General features: G+C 37.9%; 1 protein-coding gene across 4 annotated transcripts in view; it reads left to right on the top strand.

Annotated features, from left to right (window-relative positions):
- LOC134533741 (ankyrin repeat domain-containing protein 16-like) overlaps window positions 1-15858 on the top strand; it is a 42525-nt gene that overhangs the window by 17295 nt on the left and 9372 nt on the right. For 3 of the 4 annotated variants that reach the window (XM_063371352.1, XM_063371351.1, XM_063371350.1), the window contains exons 2-6: window positions 2341-2533; window positions 5265-5389; window positions 6529-6792; window positions 8406-8795; window positions 12830-12909. In XM_063371352.1, the coding sequence (XP_063227422.1) occupies window positions 2341-2533; window positions 5265-5389; window positions 6529-6792; window positions 8406-8795; window positions 12830-12897 (1040 nt within the window). In that variant the 3' untranslated portion in view covers window positions 12898-12909. The remainder of the gene's footprint in view (window positions 1-2340; window positions 2534-5264; window positions 5390-6528; window positions 6793-8405; window positions 8796-12829; window positions 12910-15858) is intronic. The other variant, XM_063371353.1, reaches the window with a different exon arrangement.

The raw sequence follows: 15858 nt of genomic DNA, 5'->3' as shown, positions 1-15858 counted from the left end.
GTGAGCGACGACACAGCTCTGGTTACCAGCCTGGACAGCTAGTAGAGGTTGGATAGGCCTCCACCGGACCACGGGTTCACTGGGTGATTGTGGGGTCCCAGTGAGATGTGGGAGAACGGGGTAGGCGCCAGCTATGCTGCATCTTTAGAGGTTGGGATGCATCCACTAGTCGGGTTAGCTGAGTGAGGTGGGGGGGGGGGGGGGGGGTGACGGTGGTGTCTATGCTGGGATGGGTATTCTCAGCCTCTGGACATAGATGGATCTCTAACACCTTTCCTATTACACATGTACGGCGTATCTGTATCAACGCCCGTGGGGGCCCCAGGCTGGTAGGGCCTTATGGCTAAAAGGGCTGGGTTAACAAACAAAAGGGGGAGCAAACCCTTTGACATTGGTGTTGCTATTGCTTGAAGATTACTTCTTTGTGATCCACATATGCATGCTTCGAGTGGAGCCATATTCTGTGACTAGTGGTTCTTGTTCATTTATTTACAAATGTGAGCTCAGACTAGACTCTTGTGATCCAGCCAAACTGAAATACACATCATCAACACCACAGAGAAATTCCCGAACCACAAGTTGGGAGAGACTTTCTCTTTCCTTTAGGCCAGACACGTCACTGTCGAGATGGAGTTCGGTGTCGCATGAAAGGAAGAAGCCATGTGCAGGGAGTGTGCAAATACAACTTGAGATGTTGTGATGTGGCACCTTGGTAGGGTCTTGCATTTTTCATAAAATGATCTCGCACTAGCTGTGCGTTAAAACACTGTAGCATCGTCTGTGTTTCTTGGTGGTTGAGTTTCATTCAGGTGCATGTCTGCTGTCGGCACACAAACTAAAGCTATTCAGTGCGGAAGCAAACGCGTCCTGAATGGTCTGGTCAAACAAGACAATGGGTTAAGTCGCAGACGGCTGCTAATTACAAAGGAAAACCCGCTGGGGCGAATATACCTTTTTGCAGTCCAATGGGCATCAGATCTTTTCACGTAAAATTGCTGTCCCTGTAAATTGATGATACAAGTATAAACATGGTAGCGAATGAAAAGTAGTGATACTGTACTCATGAGTAGTATCGATAGAAAAGTATTATACTCATAAAAAATTGAATGAAATGTATTGATACTGTGAGGTATAGTTACTTTTCCATAATTCTAAATGGTGATTGTTCATATTAAATAATAAATCAGTTCCTATTTTTATCACAAATTTCGGTTACAAAAAAAAAACATGAAACACCACTCAAAATTATGAAACAGTTTATCAGTGAAACTGTGAACAATTGAAAAGAACATAAATTTAAGAAGAAATTAAAAACTTATTTTTTACATCCCACTCTTCTGTTCAATTGTTAAAAAAATTTTTTTTATAATCGTTTCACTGTTAACTTTTTTCGTGTCTGACAGTGTACTGTCTGCCACCAATGTCACTTCAACTAACAGGTAATAGGTCAACTAGGTTATACGAGTAAGGGATTACAACTTTCATACCTTCCCATTGTACATAAGGATTAGTTGACAGTAGTAATATTTGTGTTGTCAAATAAAAGTTAGTTTCATCCTTTTCTTCAGTTAGAAGTAGGCTGTATACTGGAACCTGCTCCAACTTTTTTTTATGTTTGGTGAGTGCTAATGTCTTGTGATGACTCTAAAAATCACTTGATGGTTTTGGTTCGTTGGTGGTAGCGGCTAGATTTGTCGCCAATGAATACTTTTTCATAGGTATTGCCATTCCACAAGCTCTTGGATTCTGAAAATACATTTTCTTGAATCCAGGGTGAAGCAAACAGAATATTGCAACTGAACAATGTATTGTAAATGTTTTCGCTTTTTTCTATTACTCACTCGCTCAAATTTTAAATAAATAAAAGGGCAATCAAACTGGTAGAACTGACCACACATCCAGATTTGGACTAAGTTCAAACTAATTTTACTAAAAATATTTAAAAACAGATTATTTGATATGATACCTGCCAAGACGTATTCAAATTAAAAGTATTGTGTATGAAAGTATCGGTATGGAAAGAAAACTACTTGATACCAAAAAGTGTCGATACTTTTTCCGAGTTCGTAGACACAAGAGAAGGTCAGCATTGTTGACTGGGACCCTGATTGACACTGATTTTTTTAAAATTATTTTTGTTGAAATTACTAGAGACAAATGCTGGAAAAATTTTCAGCTATAGGCCTTGGTCTTTCATCCCTGAGTTGTGTCTGTAAAGACTCCATGATGAGATTTGAAGCCCAAATAAAAAAAAAATAGCACAAAACAAATGCTAATAGAGTTTCTAACTCTTGTTTTAATTTCTCTCATTTTAATGTTAATGTAATGCGTCTGTTTTAGACAGTCAACCGCAAATGGCCAAGGACAGTGACATCAGCAAGGTACTTAGAGCTGCAAGGAAGGACGACATTGAGTTACTTCAGGCTGTCAGATTTGATGGTAAAATTTCAGACTGGACCATCTGTTATCATGCCAAGACTGGAGATAGCCCTCTTCACATTGCTGCAAAACATTGTAACTTGAGGACCGTAAGGTAAAGTCTTCTCACACTGCTGTTTCCAAGTGTCTGATCCCTGACAATGAACCTGTTCTACTCTTTTGAAGTTTTAGTCAGTGTACTGTATGGTTTGACTGTTAGGGGTCGTCTATTAATCACGTGATGTTTTTTTAGCAAATTTTTAACCCCCCCCTCCCCCTTAGTGATTTGTGGTGAGGTTTTAGACTACAACCCCCCCCCCCCCCCCCAATAAATCACGTGTATTTTTTTGGTACAAAACATTTTTTTAAAAATTTCAGAATATTATCTTTAAATATAGGTATAATCTAATTTAATTCTGGAATATTAAGCACAGTGATAAAAATGTCCAGACACACATTAAGGTTGCAGGTTTATTCTTACTGGCATAAAAATAATAAAGGAAAGGCTTATATGTGATATACGCATGTATTCGGTGCCAAAATCACAGTCTTACTGGTGACTGGCAAGCCGAGCCAGGTGGTTCATGTTGCGGCGGGCGGGGATATTGTTGCCTGGCTACGGCGAGTCAAAGTCACGCGTCGCTTTTCGGTTTAGTAGAAATCGGGCGAAAGAATAAATACACTTGATATCTCTCTACACCCCCCTCCCCCCTTGTAATATTTCATGATTTTTCCCTCCCCCCTCCCCCCCTCCTTTCGAGCCTCACGTGATTAATGGACGATCCCTTATTTCTATTATCCATCATTGTCTTAAATGATGTTTCAGTATCAGCAAACAAAATTACATCCTAAAAATAGATCTATAGTAGTACATATGTATGTTTTTAAGTTTACGGTGATCATTTTGTAAAATGAAATACAATATATGTATATATGTATTATTTACTTTTAAAGGATTTTATTTCCTCCCAAGCTGACAATGAAATCACATTACTGTACATATGAGTAAAGAGATTTATGTTATTCATCACAGCCCTGGTCCAGTCGGTGATGGTTAATCAAAGTTTTACTGTACCTAGTGTTAGTTCGCACAGAGTGTAACATATTGTTAACGAGGATGCTAGAGACGAGGCAGCAAGGCAGGCCAGTCAGCCAGCGCGCCAGTCAGAAATTAAGTTCTATAAGGGATTGCTCCCCCTTTTGTTTGTTAACCCAGCCCTCTTAGCCATAAGACACGATCGGCCTGGGGCCCCCATGGGCGTGGATACAGATACGCGGTATACGCGAAACAGGAGAAGTGCTAGAGATCCAGCTATGTCCAGAGGCTGGGGCTACCCATCCCAGTATAGACACCACCGTCACCCCCTGCCTCACTCAGCTAACCAGACTAGTGGCTGCGTCCTTAGCTCTTAGACGTTATCAGCACTGCTGGCGACTACCCTGTTCTCCCACATCTCACTGGGACCCCTCAATCATCCAGTGAACCTGTGGTCCGGTGGAGGCCTATCCAACCTTATATTTTGTTAGAAATATTTTGATTTTTATAGGCCTAGAAATTTAAATTATTTCATAGATTGTGTTTGATTTTTCTTCATCTGAACTCTGAACATAATGCAGGGTTCCTGTAAATAGGAAAATCTGGAAATCAGGGAAATCTCAAGGAATTGGAAAGTTGTCGTAACGGGCTTATCTAGTAGAGGTGTCTGCGTGTTAGTGAGGTGGGAGGATAAGTGTGACGTTCACTTATGCTTCTAGCACGGTGTCACCTTTAAGTGCAAGGTGCGCAGTCTTCTCATCGTCTATAGGACAACTGTGAAATTTGAACTGTGACCATAACATTATATGGCATAAATGAAGGTAAAGGTGTAATGCAGGTTCTTTAAGTGTTTTCAAGAATCTCTACAGTTTGTTTTATAACTAAAAATTACTGTGAAATTATTCTTTTTTTTTTTTTTTAGCTGTTTTAACTCTTCTAAAAATACAATTTAAAAACTTAATCCGAAATCAATAATACTTTTTGGCCCAAGGCGAAATCTTAAATGCTTTTCGTAAACTGATCCCACTCTGATATCTTGAGTAGTTTTGAAATCACGTTGTTTTCTCTGAAGCTCTGCGCAAGGTATGTGTGCCCAGGTAGGTGGGGTCCTTAAGAACCGGAAAAACACAGGGAAAATACCAATATTGAGTACAAAGCAGTATTTGTAATTTTTCTTGCAATGCAATGTTTAAATGTCTTTAAAACCAGTGTATTTCAATCATATATTCATGTGCTGTTTGTAATCCTTATCCAGTTTTTGTTAACATTAATGAAACCTGAATGATACAAAAACTGTTCATTAATGTATTAATTTGATGTGGAATTAAATATATATAGTCTTTAGCTTGATCATAATCAGTAATGAATAATTAGAAAGTTAAATTGAACAAATTTGTTAGTGTTGGTTATGTAGTGTTGATCAAAATTAGAACAATGCAAACTGTATTTTGTGCTGGCAAACCTTTTATAATAAATTTTTCCTGATATGTATGTTTTTATAATTGTATTTTGATAGTAATTAATATTGTAGAATAGCTGTTATTTTGCCAGATAGCCCGATGGGACAGGGAAAATTCAGGAAAATTAGCTGAAGTAAGAGTTTGGGAACACTTTCAATCAAAAATTTATCTGAAGTTTAAGTTGATTCCTATATACTGCATTATTTATTTTTTTGCCTTAGGTAGTCATATCAAACTTAGACATGTATTTTTTTAATAAGCTAGTTAAAATCATTAAAAATCTCATTCAATAAATTTGCATGTAAATTTTAAAAATTATAAAGCATTAAATAGCTTTTGTTATGTTTTAGGTTTCTTTTGGAAGATTGGGCCACAGAAAATTGTGTTTCAGTTAGAAACAAAAATGGTAAAACCGCTTTACATGAAGCTGCCCAGAATGCAGAACCGGAAATAGTAAATTACTTAATTGCTCGTGGTACGTTTATTTACTTCCTCTTTATCATATTGTAATATTTACTAGTATGTAATGGTCCAAGGTGGCACAGTGGTATGACACTGGACTTGTGTTCCAGAGGACTCTAGTTCGAATCCTAGTCGGGCCATCTTGATTTCAGTTTTCCATGATTTCCCTAAAACATTGCGGTTCCTACTATATGCTATGTGTGATATGCGCAGCACATATCATCTATTGACAGCAGAGAATAATAACTAACTTTTGTTTTTGGTGCTTTTTGGATGGCGATTCATTATGTTTTTTGGTGCAGCATTCTAGGTCCTCCAGTGTAAAAAATAATCGCATTGATTGAGTGAACATGCTATGTCTTATTCTTTTCCCAGTTTTATTATACTGTTTTGTTGAGTTTATTGATCTCTGATGACCTTGTGTTTCAATGAGTTATTTAGCCTGAGATTAAAAAAAGGTATATATTGTGCATTTTTGTGAAGCAAAGCTGGACTCTCAGTGATCTGTTGCATTTGTCTGTCACATGTCTGTCCGCCAATCACGTGACCTGTAAACCATCAGATGGCCCCGAAAAATCCATTTGTCCATCCGTCAAAACCTTACCAAGCTTTAACTTTCGATGGACGGACAAATGGATGAAATTTTGACCTAAAAAAAAAATCAGAAATTATTATAAATAAATTATAAATTTTTTTTTAAAAGTTTTTATTTGATTTGGCTGTTTCCATATTATGCTTTTAACTTGCATTTTAACACATTTTAAAGTTTGATATTTGAAATAAAAATTGACCAAGCCTAAAAAGTAATCCTTAATTAATTATAAAAAATCCTATATCAGTAGGAATATTTATCATTATACAAACAACACGTATGTAACTAATAATGTATTGGTTACTCATAAATGTATTTTAATGATTTTTAACATCCTAGCATACATGAACGTCAAAGTAATAAACATTTACAAGAACAGAAATTTTCTCAAACGTTCAAGCCTTCTGGTCAGTTGGCAGCACCCAAGTATAAAAATATGACGTACGATGGACGTGCGTGCAAATGTCGCGAATCGCTCGGCTTGTTGACGGGCAAACGGGTGGCGGACGGATCAAAAGCCTCGACGTGCCAGCAAGTGTGATCGTGGGTTTGTACGTCAGGAGCCGAAGTGAACTGCATAAAAGGGGCTGATTGGACCCCGCTGATGCTGGCGTGCACCAAGTCCGGGGTTAGAGCCTTGGAGACGGTCAGAGTGTTGCTGGCGAGCGGGGCGAACCCGAAGCTGTGCAACAAGGACGGCTGGACGGCCGTGCATGTGGCAGCGCGCGACAGTGGCGTTGCCGTGGTGAGAGCTCTGTTGCACGCGGACGCCAGCCTTGCCGGGACGAGGAGTAGGAATGGCCGCACCCCACTGCACACTGCGGGTATATTCCTACTAGAGGCAAACATTTATGTTGTTAAAAAAGAAAGTAAATTTGACCATTATAAAAAAATGAAAATTGTGGATTTCATTTTTATTTTCATTAAAAATTAAAACACATGTAATAATATCTACATATCAAGCGCAATTAACGTTTGTCAACGGCTTCAGATATTCGTAGTAAGACACGTAAAATGTGTACATTTATTGATGAGAGTAAGTTAAACAAAAAACTGCAACCAAAACGTTCAATATTCTTCTATAATGATCCCTAATTCATTATAAAGTTATAAATATTAAAATAAAAAGTAAAGATAAATATTTTTTTTAAATGCATTATCTAGAGCCGAGATTTTATGGTTTTAAATTTTTACAAGTTTTTGCTGTTATAATTTTTATTTTTAAAGTATTGTGCTTAAATACATTAAATTACTCATATCAAAAAAGAAATAGTGTTATTGGAACTACTAAATAAAAATACAATTAAAGCAGTAAAAATTAATATTTGATTGATGTGTGGTGTATGTTTATTTCTGGTACTAGAATATTTTAAAATTTTTATATTATGTTTTTTCACAGTCATATTTAAAAACTATTAATATGAATTCAGAAACTAATATACAATGTAAAAAAAACCAAAATAATTGCTCTTTTAGGTCCTAGCAATGTCTGTACGGTATCAGCAATAGACTGTTTTTATTAATTTATTTTACTTTGAAAAAAATCATACATTGAAATGAAATATTATTTTTTAATCAGTACTTTATATATTTTTTTTTAAATAAAAGCCTAAACTAAACATTTGTGAAACTAATTCTGTATTTTAATATATGTAATTAGATAATTTATGTGAATATATCTGAATTTTGTACTTTCATTTCTGTGTTAAATCTGGCTCAGTGTTTGGCGGTGTATTGACTAAATTTCGCTGTTTCGGTTTTATCGCTTTCACCACATAATCTTGCCTCAAGTGTGACATTTGAACAATAAAGTTTGCGGAAGAATTTTTGTACGCAATTGTTCTGCTAAGGAAGTGCTAGTTTGAGAATAAACACTCTGTAAATTATGCCTCCTCTCTTTTATCGCTTGAGATTGCATCATAGCTCCGACATCTTGCATCAGGTAACCCGAGCCTGCACGTTCGTGACATTTACTTTGAGTCAGACATACTTGCTGTTGAAGGCTGTCATATTAGTTTCGTAAAAAATAATCTAAATACCTAGTTTGCCAGTTATTTGGTGGTTTAAAGTTTCTTGCTAACTGTTAGAAGCTAAAACAAATATGTAATTATATTAATGTTATAGTTAGAGACCGGAAGAATTTGCGGATTCATTTCACGACAGCCTGAAATTCAAATAGTTCTACCTCAGTGCTGCCTCTGCTATTGGCTCACAACTCACCTGGACGACTCTGGGCCAGTGAGAAACACTCAACCAAAGCTGTATCGAATCACAGGCCGCTTACGTCGGGACACCTCCACAGGACAGCAGCCGATGAGAGGGTGACATTTGACCGAGTGTACGTTGTAGAACTATAAAGTTAATCCTAGAGGTCATTGAACCCGCAAATTTTTCCGGTCTCTAGTTGTAGTGGATGGGTTGGTGTTGACGGTCGCAGCTCTCCACGGCAAGCGAGACACCGCGGAGACGCTGCTGAGACACTGCCCTGCCTCGCTGGAAGCTGCCGACGCGTGCGGGGTCACGCCGCTGCTGGAAGCGGCCAGGCACGGGTCCGTGGAGATGCTGCAGTTCCTGCTGGACCAGGGGGCCTCCCTGGACCACCGCGACGCGATGGGCTTCGAGGCACTCCACGTGGCCGCCCAGGCGGGGAGCCTGCGGGTCCTGGGGTTCCTGGCCGGGGCGTGCGGCCGTGACGTGAACGTGGCGTCCCAGGGCTCGGGGCTCAGCCCCCTGCACTGCGCGGCCAGGGCCGGCCAGCTGGGCGCGGTGCGGCTGCTGCTCTCCATGGGCGCCGACCCCCGCCTCCGGGACCGCAGCGGTCGCTCGGGTACGGCGTCACTCCCCGCCTGTGGAGCCTCTTGCGAGTTGAGGCCATTGCCAGATGGACCAACCAGGGCCGGCGCGTCCATACAGGCGAACTAGGCAACCGCCCAGGGCGCCAAGTAGCTGGGGGCGGCGCAGCACGACACACAACAGCTGATACAATATGTTTAACGATTATTGAAACTAGATGAAAATGGATTTTTGTAACAGTTTGGAATGTTTATACTGATATAAGTAATTATTTAAAGTCCTCGGTGACCTGTTTATGATTTGTAATAAGTAAAAAAGTAAAAAAAACACAAGCCTGCTTACATTTGATTGTTGACAAAATATTAGGCTTACGTGTTGTATTTTGAGGCAAGGACAATTTTTTTTGGGGTGTCAAGCCCGGGAGGGGGGGGGGGGGGTTCATTAAGGTTTTTCGCCTAGGGCGCCAATTTACTTTGCACCAGCCCTGGGACCAACAGAGCCTTCAGAACCAAATAGTGCTCACATCAACTGTTCTAAAAACATCATTTTATTGAGCTATGTATTTCTATGTATTATAAGTAGAGGTGTCAGTGAGAAATTTTCTGGAAAAATATAAGCACATACTTTAACAGAAAATTATCGGTTTTTCCAGTATCAACATATATTTGCTTGGTTTAAGATGGAATGATATGCATTATGCAAAAATTTGTGTTCTGCAGGTTTATAGGTACTTTTTAAACAACAATTTTTTTTTTGTTCCTATCAGTTGGTTGAGGATAGCATGGATTCTACCCATCCCGTAAATTCTAAGTGAGCCATTAGGTGGTAAAGAAAGAATAAATGTATTGTTTCATTTGGTTTTGTTTGTGTAGAAAAATGGATGAAATTTATTTGTGTATTTCTCTGAAAGTAAAATCTGTTGGAAAATTTTCTCAAAAATACTTTTCCGGAAAACTAGCATGCCTAATTGCTGATTAAGCACTACGTGGTCAACAGTGTCAACAAGTATAGCACTATGAAAAAAATGCAGTACCCAAGAATATATTTCAGCCTCTTTGGCCACACTCCAGTGATGCGTATTCCTCTCCCTACTCCGTCCATCCCCCATACCTCTCGCGTTCCTTGCCGCCTCGCTGGCAGACGCAAGAATTCTGGCACGTAGTGCAGTATACTGCCGCAGTCACAGGCTCTTACATTGCAGCAGGCTCTTTAAGAAGTACTGTGAATAAGATTAGAACTTAAAAAAGCGATAAACAAGTGTTCCTTTGCAGGTCTTAAATAAAATAATTAATATTTCATCACTATATAATTTGTGGGTTATTTTTAAATCAGTAACATTGTTCTAGACTCTTTTAATAACATTTTTTTTCCTTTCGTTCTAACTGATAAGTTTTTCACCCTTTATAAACATATTACTTCATTTAAACTCATTTTTTATCTGGGGTGGGGTGGTTATAAGGAAACGTGTATGCTAATACAGTCAAACCTCTCTGAAACGACCCCTCACGGTTCCCAGGAATAGGGTCGTAATAGAGGGGGGGTCGTAATAGATGTTTTCCGAAATTTTCAGTTGATTTCAACCCCCTCCCCCCCCCCCCCCCCCTCTTACACAAACCGCTACTCGCTAAGAAACCAGCCGTACAATGGCAGGATGCTGTCACTCACAATGCTAGACGGCTTTGTTTTAAACCCACTTCAACCTTCATGACAAGTCCGTTGCCCTGCAGGCCACCTCTAAAGAAAATATGTCAATAGACAGTTTATTTTTACTGGTTAGTTTACATGTACATGTTCTGCTTGCCGTAGTTAAATACACTAGAACCCCGATTTCACGAACCCCGGATTTAACGAAGCAGTGATTTTACGAATACATTTTCGGGAACCGTCAAAAAATTGGATATTTTGACCAAAATGTGAAAATCAGAAGAAAAATAAATTAAAAAAAAAAAAAAAAACCAAATGAAAGATCATTAAAATCTGTTAATTTTAACACACAGCGTATTTTTGTGTCGGCTTTAATACTTCCAATAATGTTCATGTAAGAATAACAAAAAAATAATGGGACATTTCCTTTAAAAATACGACAGCAGTAGCTTGTGCAACGTAAGTGGGAGAGCGGGAATATCGTCTATAGACTGGCTGGCGGCAGCACAGGCGGCGGATGCATGATGTCATACGGCTTACCTCTCCTTCCCTTGTCCAGACTTCAAGGTTCATCCCTCCCAGGCATACAAACCATCGTGTCTCTCTCCCCCTCCTCCCTCTTCGTCCTTTGGCATGTGAAATTGTCAACATCCTTCCTCCCCTTCACCAAACTGCGTGCAACGAAAGCAAGGTTTGTATAGTCCATTTCTGGTAAAATGAAAATTTTTTAAGGGCCCCTGCGACAGCCATTTTCCGTTAATTGTTTTGATACAATTTGTTTGTTAGTTAGACAACATTATTTCTGCTGGAAAATCACTGAAACTTCAAAATTTCTTCCAAACTACACTAGATATCCGACTGGAGCCCAATGCGTGGTCGCTTCGTTATTGCTCGCGCGAGAGGCGAGACGTGGAATGTTAGAAGAAAGATAAATGCGGGGTAGACAGACGGCAGCCAGTGTGTTTCCTGCGCGGGGAATAAGTGGCGTAGCCTTTTTTTTTATGCTGGGTGAAGCGATCTTTTTCTATCAACCCACGGGAAAAGATAATTGCTTGAGCTGTCAAAATAAACATCGCTGCGGCAGTTAAAACAAGTCGAGGCGAGCGTGCAGCCAGTCGGTCGCTGTGTATTGTCAACCGATAGTAATCAAAATCAAGAGAAATCCAGCAGGTAGCTTTGCTTTAACTGCGTACCACACTAGACACTCGCAAAAAGCTAAACGTAAACACGTTGCCACAAAAACCTTTATCTGCACCCTGCCGGCAAAGGGACGTGGAATGGGGATTGTTAAGCGCTGACAGCGGTCGAAAGGAAGCACTCAGCAAGAGAAACGCAGTAACACGCTACTCACCACAACAAACTTATTTTCTGTCCGATTTTCTTTGGATTTTCGGCAATGTTTTCACGGTTCCTTGAAATTGGGTTGTAATAGAGAGGTGGTCGCAATAAATGGGGTCGCAACAAAAAGGTTTTACTGTAACTACTAATATGTTAGCTTTACAAAGAACACTTTGCTATTAATTGAAGTGCACTTCAGCAGTAGCAGAATATGTATAGTGTTAGTAATTAAGAAAACCATTCCACTTTTCACTGTAAAGCCGTAGCAGGGGTGGACCCAGGATTGACTTCTGTGGGTAGGGGAACGGGGGCACCAGTTGTCTGGACCTAGTATAAATACCTGTTTATTACTTCAAGGGGGGGAGGGGAAATTCCCCCATGCCCCCCCCCCCCCCAAACCCACCACTGAGCAATAGTAAAGCAGTGCAATAAATAGTGTACTTACATAGCCTACACCTAGAGAAATAAAGACGAGATTTGTTTGTTTCAAATGACTTCTGGTAAATAAAAGAGTGAATAATTTCAATTTTTTTTTAAAGTGGAATTTTACCACTATTGAAATAAGGCTTTCAAAACTTAAGGCCTACCAGTGTTGTATTTCATAATTGTAGTTTATTGGTTTACAAAATAAGATTAAAATAATACAATTTTTACATGAAGTTGTAACAAAATTTTCAGATTATAAATGCTTATATAGTTTCAAACGACAGTCTTGGTGTTGCTAACATTTTGGGCATAGCTTCTGCCTCAGCTTTTAGTAATGTCATTTGAATTATCGTCACAAGAGCAATTGATATCTGAAAATTTCTCACATGACAGATTTTTTGTTTATGTACTAAAAAGCTCAAGCATTTCTGTCGGTGATAGAAAACTTAAAAGAGTTTTTAATTGTATTAAAATGTTTATGGATTTACTTTCCTACTCTAGTGGAGTTTCAGTAATGTAATGGTACAGTGATGGAATTACATGTTGTCGTTTAAGCCTCTACAGTATGGTCATTGAAAATATTTCATAAAATGTGATAAATTTCCAATACAATTATTTCTCTAACAAAAAGTTTGAAAAGTAAAATATATTGCTGTTCAGTTTCAGAAGTTGCAGCTGTTTGCCACAAAGAAGAAATCATCAGGCTCTTACAGGAAAGTAGCTCATGAATACGAATAAAGGTATGTTTTTAAATCTACATTGTTCTGAAAAGAAAGACTTTCATGCATGTATGGTATGTGTATATACATCTATGTATACATAATTATAGAGCTAGTTAAAAAGACCTTTATTGGCATAGTGATCTATCATTCTGAATATTTTATTCAGCCTTTAAAAATTTGTACAAGAGTTGGTTTCTGAATAATCAGAAACGTTAGAAACCCTGGCTAATTGTCCAGGAGAGGAGTGCAACCAAATAAAAATCTGTTAATGCATTTTTTTACTCTGACATATTTTATTATCATTCTGTAAAACATCTTTGTGATATTTCAAATAACTAGTTTACTGGTAATTTCTTGTTTTATTGGTTGGTAAGGTTAGATTTCTTAGATTAGATACATTTTTTAATGCTATTAATTTGTATGAATGGTCGGCTATTTTAGCAATATTTAAAATACTATAAAAAGTGTGTATAGTTGGTTAGGTCAGCTACTTTAATTAAAAATTACATAATCATAGGGGCAGGAAGAATTAACATCTATTTTTGTTTTAAATTAACTTATGTTATTTTATAAATTAGCATATAGTATTGTTGTGAAATTAACATTTGAGATGGAATTTATTTAAAAATAATATTTAATTCCTAAATATTTATAAACTTCTAAATATTCATATACTATACAAATACCTGGAAATAACCCTTTAGTTTTGTACAAAACCCCACAATTTTTTAATGTATTTTTAGATTAAAACCACAAAAAAATTTAATTTCCTGTTTAACTAAAAAAAAAAAAAATTGATATTGCAATATGCCAAGAATAATACACATAAATACTGGGTTAATTGGGTTGGGTTGTATTTTAAAGTTATCTCAGTATGTATGTAACTTGGCTTCATCACAGAGACATGGCAATATCACGAAGAATGTTCACAAAAACTAGTGTAGAGAAGGATAACCGGAATGCATGGGTTAAGTGTAACATTAGGTGGAATGCTAAGTATCTGTAATGTTTGTTGTTTACTTTTACACTCCCACTAAAGCATATTGTTAGAAAGTGCAGGCTGTTATCTTTCATATGTGAGATGAGAGAGTCTATGACAAAGGTGGTGGGTCTGTTGTGTTTGTGTATTAACTTAAGTGATGATAATTCTTAAGTGACAAACCTAAATTTAAATAATTTAATTATACATACACATGTGTCTTAGACAAACAGTAAAGTTTGAATACAAGCTGAATCAGATCACTGAAAGTCTACAAGAGAGGGCTGTTTCTAAGTGTAAGAAGATCAATTTTGTACAATGATTCTGAAAAATGTCAAAATACCTATATGTAGCAATTATGTGGGATTTTATAAAGGATATTTTTGCAAATGAGTGATATTTAAATTAATTTAGCTAAAAAAAAAAAGGGCATGTGTTGAGAAAATTTGCTAAAATAGCATTTTTGTTGAAAATGATCAAAAATTAGCATTTATAGTGTAAATTAGCACAAAAAAAAAAGCATTTATAGCAAGATGCTAATTTTTCCAGCCCCTACATATTCCATTATTTATTAAATATGTTTTATTACCTAATATGTTTTATTAATATAGCTACCTTTCTTTTTGGAAGAATCAGCAGCAATAATAAATTAGCAACATGTATGGAAATCTAACTTTGAAAAAATATATTAATGAAATAAAAATATTACCAAACTTACAAAATACAAAGACACATTATATAATCCAACTTCACAATGACTTACAATAGCTCACGTATTGAAAACCTCTATTTTGAGGTAATAATATTTTAGCTTTACCATTTTACATAATTATTAGAAATAAGTTAGTAACTAAAACAATAGCATTATCAGAATTTCCTTTTGTTTTATTACAAAACCCTGCTTACAGTGTGCTAAAACATATGGTGCGTAATGTATGAGATGAAATAAAAAAAGAAAAATCCAATTGTCATGTAAACATAATATTCCATATGATATGCAGAAGTAAATTAACTCATTTTAACTGAGTGCCTCCTAATTTTCATTTGTGATAATTTAATACAGTGTGACTAAGTATTTTGATTATTTTGGAAGGTCACACTATGCATGAATGACAAGAATAAAAAAAATAGAATTTGAACAATCTGAACGGTTTGACAGAGTTTGATGGGGTTGGTTTTGTCAGCTAGATATTTTCACTACAGAGACATGAATGTACAGAAATAGTCAATGCAGTGTATAGTTAAAAAAAATTAAATGCAAATGGTTTTTCATATAATAAGGGCTTAAAAAGAAATTTTTTTTATATATATGTGTGTGTGTGTGTGTATATGGTTGTAAAATTATTAAAATCGCATAAGAAAAACTGCTATAGTAAGCAAATCTTAGAACAAAAAACATTGTTACGAACGCAAAAGACCAGACCATGATGCCAGGTTCGGAGTTGGCTGGTGGCCCACACAGTGACTGTCGTCATGTGCCATGCTACGAGTGCCTGGCCGGAATACCCTCCCTCCACTCCCTGCTGTTATCTATTGCTGAGCGGCCTTGGAAACTCCACGGGCCGCCGCACGGAGCAGCATGAATTGACGCCGCCCTTCTGGAATGTTCGGGTGTCGGGTTGACCCGGAATGATGCGACTCATCACTGCCGCTTTCGTCGGTTCGAGAATGGCGCCCAAGTACTTAAGCAGCAACGCCAGCCAGCCTCAACGAGTATTACAGCGACGGGTGCCGTGTGAGCCTGCGACAAGTCCCGCGACGGAGTGTGCTGCGTGATTGCTTCGACTGTGCGGCGAGAGTTCCGAGCAGATTCCGAGCTAGTCCCATCACAGTTTCGGAGTTTCGAGAGCTCCGCGAGCGAAGGGAAGTGCATCGGCGAAGAGGGTGAGAGACCTTCCCCCTTGGGAGCGGCGCGACTTGGAGTTTGACTGGATCGTGAGAGTGTGGCAACCGAGTGGGCGCGAGATGTGCGTGTAGACAGGCGCGAG

Source organism: Bacillus rossius, chromosome 7 (assembly GCF_032445375.1).
Source record: "Bacillus rossius redtenbacheri isolate Brsri chromosome 7, Brsri_v3, whole genome shotgun sequence".
Lineage (NCBI taxonomy): Eukaryota > Metazoa > Arthropoda > Insecta > Phasmatodea > Bacillidae > Bacillus > Bacillus rossius.
This window is presented reverse-complemented; position numbering and strand designations above follow the sequence as displayed.